The sequence below is a fragment of the Penaeus japonicus genome, unplaced genomic scaffold, assembly GCF_977035675.1.
Source record: "Penaeus japonicus unplaced genomic scaffold, GWHDUDI00000001_assembly GWHDUDI00000009, whole genome shotgun sequence".
Lineage (NCBI taxonomy): Eukaryota > Metazoa > Arthropoda > Malacostraca > Decapoda > Penaeidae > Penaeus > Penaeus japonicus.
In genome coordinates, this window is record NW_028234411.1 from 31,408,168 (window position 1) to 31,415,667 (window position 7,500).

Below are 7,500 nucleotides of genomic sequence, written 5' to 3' on the forward strand. Positions count from 1 at the left end.
AAACGACGTAGGACTTTTTTATCCGGACTCGTGTTTCATTGTTATTTATTTATTTTATTTTTTTATTTGTTTATTTGTGTATGTGTTTATGTATGTATTTTTATGTTTATGTATTGATTTAGTTATGAATGTATGTATGTATTTATATATTTATTGTTGGTATGAGTGTTGGATGAAAGACGTGAATAGCGAGAATTATTTTCTTTTAGAAGTTCTATTTTCGTGAGATGAAACTACGTATTTTTTGGGTCTTGGAAATGAAAATAGGATTCTTTATCCATTTTGTGATGATTGCTTTTGTTGTTGTTGTTCTTGTTTTAGTTATTATTATTGTTATTATCATCATCATCATTATTATCATCATCATCATCATCATCATCATCATCATCATCATCATTATTATCATTATCATTATCATTATCATTATCATTATTATCATTATTATCATTATTATCATTATTATCATTATTATTATTATTATTATTATTATTATTATTATTATTATTATTATTATTATTACTACTACTAATACTACTACTGTTATCATTATCATTATCATTATCATTATTTTTATCATTATCATTATTACTACTACTATTATTATCATTATCATTATCATTATTATTATCATTATCATTATTATTATCATTATCATTATTATTATCATTATCATTATTGTTATTATTGTTATTGTTTTCCTTAATGAATAAAATTCCCTTTACATCCCTCCCTTCAAGGTAAACCACATAGTTGCAAACCTGTATATGAGATGGATGAGCCTTCACTAATTCGCCCCCTTCTCTCTCTCTCTCTCCCCCTCTCCCGCAGACGATGAAGAAGAAGTACTTCGTTCTTCGGCGCGAGACGGGGCCCGACAGCCCAGCCCGCCTCGAGTACTATGATTCGGAGAAAAAGTTCAAGTCGGGAGCCCAGCCGAAGAAGTGAGTGGGGCCTGTCTCTGTTGAAGGGCCGACAGAGGGATGATTTTGTTGTTGTTTAGTTCCGAGGTTTGGTTTGGTTTCTTGTGGGGGGATTGAGGGAAGTGGGTGGGTGGGTGGTTGGGTGGTTGGTCGTCGGTGGTTGCTGTTTGAGCGAAGAGGGTTTTGTGTTATTATTATTTTTTTTATATCTTGGGTTTTTATTTGATGTAGTTAACGAGAGATTCTTTTTTTTGGGACATAGGAGACTGTGATTGCATTTGTAGCGGAGAGGAATACTTTCATTTATTTATTTTTCGTTTCTATATATGGAATTCAGAGAAGTGCTTATTTTGAGTTCATTTTCTGTTGTGCAATTGTTCTCTCGTTGTTTTTTTTTCTTTATAAATGTCAATGATTTTAATCGCATTGATAGAAAGTCTTTGTTATAACTTAACCTCTTTACATTTTATGATTGGTTTTAGATTTGTCAAATAGGAATTTATTTTTAGAGGCAAGGAACGTAACGAATGAAAGATTATTTTTATTTGTGTATTGATATAACCTATTGACTTATTCTTTATTAATGAGTAATATAATTTTCAAACCAAGAAACTAGTTTTTGAATTTTAACTTCATCTGAAATTACCTCTGTAATTAAGTAGATTTATAATTAATTTTTGTCAGGTCGACATTATTTTCTGAAGAAGAATTTACATAACTGATAAAAAAAAAATAGTAATTTTCTTTCTTTCCAAGAAAATCAGGAGATGAATTATGAATGCACACAATCCTTAATATCATGGGACGTTATTTAATATATCCATTACAACACGAGACATTACCCAACGCATGCCCCCACAACGCAACATCCTTAATCAATCAAAAACATAACTCTCTCTCTCCAAAAAATCCACCCAGACCCATCATCCTGCGCACGTGCTTCAGCATCAACCGCAAGAAGGACCCGAAACACAGCCACGTCATCGCCCTCTACACGAACCACGACTCAGTGAGCATGGCCGCAGAGTCAGAGTCCGAATTCAACGACTGGCTGGGTCTCCTGCAACACTACATGCACCAGGCGGGCAGCGACGGCCAGTCCAGGAAGCTCTATGGTAGGTGTCACGGGGCGGTGGGTGGGGTGGGGAGGGAGGGGGAGGGGGAGAGGGTGCTGGGTGCTGGGTGCTGGGTGCTGGGTGCTGGGTGCTGGGGGTTATGCTGGTTCTTGACTTTTGTATTTATTTTTTCATGTTGTTAGGATTCTTCTTCTTATTCTTCTTATTCTTCTTATTCTTCTTATTCTTCTTATTCTTCTCATTATTATTATTATTATTATTGTTATTGTTATTGTTATTATTTTTATTATTATTATTATTATTTTTTTAAAATTATTAATTTATTATTATTAATAATAATAATAATAATAATAATTATTATTATTATTATTATTATTATTATTATTATTATTATTATTATTATTATTATTATTATTATTATTATTATTATTATTATTATTATTATTATTTTTATTGTTCCTCTCCCTCTCCCTCTCCCTCTCCCCCCCCCCCCCTCATGTTTATTTCTTAAATGTTGATGTGCATAAATGTAGTCTTCTTATATTTTATGCATTTATAATATTTTCCCCAATTTCCCTCAAGGCATACATTTAATCCTCTCATATTTGATACCTTTATACACTTTTAAAAGTTTTATATATTTATAATATTTTCCCCAATATGCTTCAAAACAGAGCACGTGTGGATGGTGGAGATCCAACCCAGAAGCCTTGGCAGCAGTAAAGGGATCACGGGAGAGTACCACATCTGTCTGACCTACAAGTCAATCGCTCTAGTGCGGGTTGGAGACAGCCAAAAGAAAATTGAGTTCCCGGTAAGGACTCTAGCAAAGGCCTTTTTTTTTTCCTTTTTTCTTTCTTTGCTCTTAACCCATTGGCAGTGGATGGCATGATTTGCTGCAAAGGCAGAGTCGGTCATAGACGCGGATGGCACCGTGCCAGACAAGTAAACCAGCCATCCTACTGCACAAACATTTATTTAATATCGCGACCAATGGGTTAATGAAGGACATTTTTGTCTTGAAGTTTAGAAAAGACTTTTATATTGTAATTGGGAAGTGTCTTTGTCGGCAGGGCAAAGCATCTCTTGTGAGGTGTTGAATTTATAATTTAAGATAGTGTGCTTTTCCAGGACAATATTGGTTTGAATGATTTTTTTTTTTTTTTTTTTTTTTTTTTTCACTGAAATATTTTCAAACAATCGTTTTTGTCTTACAGTTAAACAGCATCCGACGTTGTGGCCATACAGGCTCCTTCTTCTTCCTGGGGCTGGGGAGGTCGGCAGTCACGGGTGCAGGAGACATATGGATGCTGACAGAAGATGCTGTCATTGCTGAAAATATGCACGGTATTATTCGCAGGTAAGAAATTGGATTGGATGGGGACATCATTAGTCACTGCCTAGGAGGTTCTATGAGAGAGGTTTTGTAAGCTCACCATTAGCCATTTATGAATGTTTCTGATGTTAAACCTGACATGGATGATTCAATTCATCAGGAAGGACTTGTCTTCCTCTTCTTGTTTAGTGTTGCATGTCTAGAATAGCGAGATGTTTGTAAACAGCTGTTAAGACCCTGGAAAGTGTGAGGAAAGGGGATGGGAGGGCATCATGAACACAGTATGTCATGAAAATGAATTTTGATGAAATTGCTAATGTGCACAACTGAATGAAGAAAAATTATCAAGTATGAAAACCCATATTTTTCTTTTTAGAGCAATGCATGCTCCATGTAACAACATGAGTGAAGACACAGTTTCCCGGGAACGAACCCATTCAATGTCAAATCAGCGTTCATTTGACAGTAAGGAAGACACCTTTTGTATGTATACCATTTTGGCATTCGGAGTCCTGTTTTGAATGATATAATGCAAATGTTGCTATATCCATGTGTTAATTGTTGTTTGAATATTTATATAAGGGAACTGAACAATCTTTTGGATTTGTTTCAGTAAGTGCCTTCTGTTAAACATTTTCTAACTCATTTCCCATGTCTCACAGGTGCCGGGCAGTGCCTGATGCGTCAGCGATGTGGTAGCATGCCATCCCGGAGTCGCACAAATAGTGAAGGATCTATGCAGACTGGGCCCAACAAACTTCCGCCGAACTGCAGTCATCAGATGGACGGCCCACATCCGGGATCTGTGTGTCTCCACCCCATCACTCGGCCTAAGTCAATGTACTCGTCATCTCTCTCGTCATCATGCTCTCCGCCTTGTGCTTCTGCTTTGTTCAGGTATTTGTGTGTGGCCTGCAGGTGACCCACCCAAGTCAATTGTATTTACTGAATACTCATCAACATTGAGTTTATATAGCCGTTATTTTTTATTTAAATTTTTTTACCTTTGGGGCAGACAATATATTGCTACTAAAAATTGCAAGGAAAAATTTACTGACTATTAATTTACAGTATTGTCATTATGTGATGTAACTGCTAGGCATCTTATGTTGTCATCAGAATCTTATTTGTGTCAGTTTTACCGTTGTACTAACCATTTTTCTGGAAATTAATATTAAAGAGGTACTCTAATTTTGGTGAATAAACACTTGAATTTCATTGCTAACTTGCTCACATATCCCAAATGTTTTAATTTAAAGTCATGATGCTCCTCCTAACATAAACAACCTTTGCTAATTATTGTGGTGTTGGAAGAATATAGCATAACTGGAAGGCTGCCAACGCAGGTTTCTAAGAAGCAATGTTCACTTTTCAAAGGTTGGGTCGCTCTCAGGGCACTTCTGGCTGTGTGTGTGTGACCTGCTTCTAATGCCTTGTCACTGTGTTTGCTTGACCATAGAGAAGGAGAAGTGTTAGCTAGAGATCTGAGCGAGTTATATTTTCCAAGAGTTTACAGATCCTGTAATGGTGATTAACATTGCCCACAAATGATTGATGGATAATGGTTTGGTTATAGCAGATGCTAGCTAACACTAACCCATGGGTATTGGTCTTTTTGTCCTCACAGTCCTTTCAAACTGCACATTATACTAACTGCTTGTTCCCAAATCTAACCTGATTCTTCATTTAGGTTTGCAATAAAAAATTAGTTATATGTAACATTAACAGCAAGTGTCACTTTACAGCAACTTCATGGGATTATTATTTGCTATGCATAAGTTTTTTGAGTTATCAGATATGTTGAGTATGATAATATACATACACAATTTCAGTTTTTTTTTCCTCCAGAATCAAAAATTGCTATATCAATAATTGTAAGATACTGAGTATAATGAGTTTGAATGTTTAAATGTTTTGTTTCACTAGTTACAGACTCAATGTCAAGAAAATTCACAATAAGACATAAGTATATAGTTTCTGAAGAGATTTAAAATCTGTTGCCAAACTATCTGGAATGGTTAGAAAAAAAGCAGTAAGGCATATTGAAATAACAGCAAAGATGAATATTTGATGGTACATATTTCAAAGGCTGTGCTCTTTAATTCAAACATGAAGATTAGATTAACTATAAGAGTATGATTAAATTTATGCAAATATATATTTTAAAAGAAAAAATGTTGACAATGGGTCCACAGGAGATATGTAACATGAAATATAAATCCAATGAAGATGAACTATCTAGACATTGATTTCATATCTTGCATTATGGAATCATTGATTATATTCCCTACCTTTTATACATTTGTCACAGTGAACTCGGCTCAATTGGGTCATTCCAATTATTGCATATAACACGTCATACTAATCCAACATATTTCACATAAGCATGGCCACTTTTTCTGAAGATGATACTCATCATACCCTATGGAAGGAGTGTAATTTTCAGAAATACAGTGTTAATTGTTAATGATTGTTGCATGTTCTAGGAGTAAGTGGATTTTATCGTGTCTGTGAATTTATGTGGATTCTGGTTGTTGGGCAGTTGAATAGTCTCTGGATTCATTAACCCATTCACAACGGGATGTATTTTCGCCTACTCCTGCTTATGCTGGGAAGATAAGCGTGCGATGCTAAGTGCCGGGGTGTTTTTCTGTTGTGTTGGGCCATGCTGAACCTCTCAGAGCATTTTTCACCCACCCTATTCTTGTGTTTTTTATGAATGCGTCTGCAATGTAAAGGCACATAAAAATATTGCCATGTTCAGAGGAGTTGTTTTGGTCAAAAAACATATTACAGCAGTGCTTTTCTTGTGCCATTTTATTGAACTTTGCCTATATTCTTCACTTCTATGTGAAAATAACAATGGAAAGTGGAAGCAATCTCTTAGTGGGGCATCAAAAAACATGTTTTTTACTTCCTTCTTTTTTTAACCAAAATGAAAAGAAGAACAATATAAATAATCATGCATTTACATATGAGTATGTGCATGTATCTCGTAATGTGATGTGATATCACGGGTAATCGACAAATTAGGAGTAGTATTATTTTAGTTATTTTTTTATTTTATTTTATTTTTTTGCTAATCACATTTGATTTTACAATAGTTTTTTGACTCAGATCTTTTTATTCAACCGATATCACATAGTTTTCTGTGATGTAATTTTTTTTTTTTTTCACGTTACATCTCATTTTATAACATTAAAACACCTAAACTAAAGTAACAGAGTTTAAGAAATTATGAAGAATGATTATATTTAAGAACAAACCAGCGACCTATTGCTGAGGTTTCAGCACATCACAACTACCCTGCACAGAAATTCACGAGAAAATGCACGACGTCTCAGGACGTCACCCAGGTCCAGGAATATTTTCTGACCATGTGATAAGACATCAACCGGAGTGAATGGGTTAATGGGGAAGTAGATTAATATGGATAAGTTTATTTTTTTAATAGATAAGTTTTCTCTATTTTTTTCTTTTTTGTCTCTTTTACCTACATTGGAGTTTGTTCCAAGACATGTTATTATTGCTTTGGCTGGGATGTATATATATTTTTTTATTGAATTTTAAAATGTCATAATGTGGTGCTCATTCTACAAAGATAGATTTATTATTAACTTCTTATTGTATGTAACAGAAAGAAGGAAACACCCATGAATTTGTTTTGTTATATGCAGGTAAACCTCTCTCTCCAATTTTAGATAGTTTGAGTAAAGTACAATCTATTTTAACCCATTGTGTTCGGGTGTCATGACATACATGTTGGCACCGATTAGGCCTCAAAGACAGGAGTTAATGCGTACATGACGCGACATCTGGATCTGCTCACAGTTGAAGTGCGCACACAGTCATAAAGTATTATGGCTATAAAGGAACTAGCTCCAGAGCTACACAGTTCCAAAGTCAGAGTAATCCTGCATTTTATTATGGATTTATGGAAAAATATTGTTTGGGCTGGTTTGCACTACCTGGGGGTTGGAGAAAACCCATTGGCAGCGGATGGCATGATTTGCTGCCAAGGCAGAGTTGGTTGTAGACGCAGAGGGCACCGTGACAAACAATGTAAACCCACCATCTGACCGTATACACATTTTATTAAAACTGCGACCAATGGGTTAATGTGATGAACAAACTCTATTGTAGATTGAGTAAAGTTCCTACCACATAT

The 7,500-nt window shown here is 35.0% G+C and overlaps 1 protein-coding gene across 23 annotated transcripts in view; it reads left to right on the plus strand.

Annotated features, from left to right (window-relative positions):
* The window catches only part of chico (insulin receptor substrate 1 chico), a 131,768-nt gene that overhangs the window by 111,509 nt on the left and 12,759 nt on the right, over positions 1 to 7,500 (plus strand). For 9 of the 23 annotated variants that reach the window (XM_043008227.2, XM_043008240.2, XM_043008233.2 and 6 more), the window contains 6 exons: positions 829 to 941; positions 1,839 to 2,035; positions 2,659 to 2,810; positions 3,214 to 3,356; positions 3,709 to 3,815; positions 3,995 to 4,229. In XM_043008227.2, coding sequence (XP_042864161.1) covers positions 829 to 941; positions 1,839 to 2,035; positions 2,659 to 2,810; positions 3,214 to 3,356; positions 3,709 to 3,815; positions 3,995 to 4,229 — 947 coding nt within the window. The remainder of the gene's footprint in view (positions 1 to 828; positions 942 to 1,838; positions 2,036 to 2,658; positions 2,811 to 3,213; positions 3,357 to 3,708; positions 3,816 to 3,994; positions 4,230 to 7,500) is intronic. The other 14 variants (XM_043008231.2, XM_086540000.1, XM_086540004.1 and 11 more) reach the window with 5 other exon arrangements.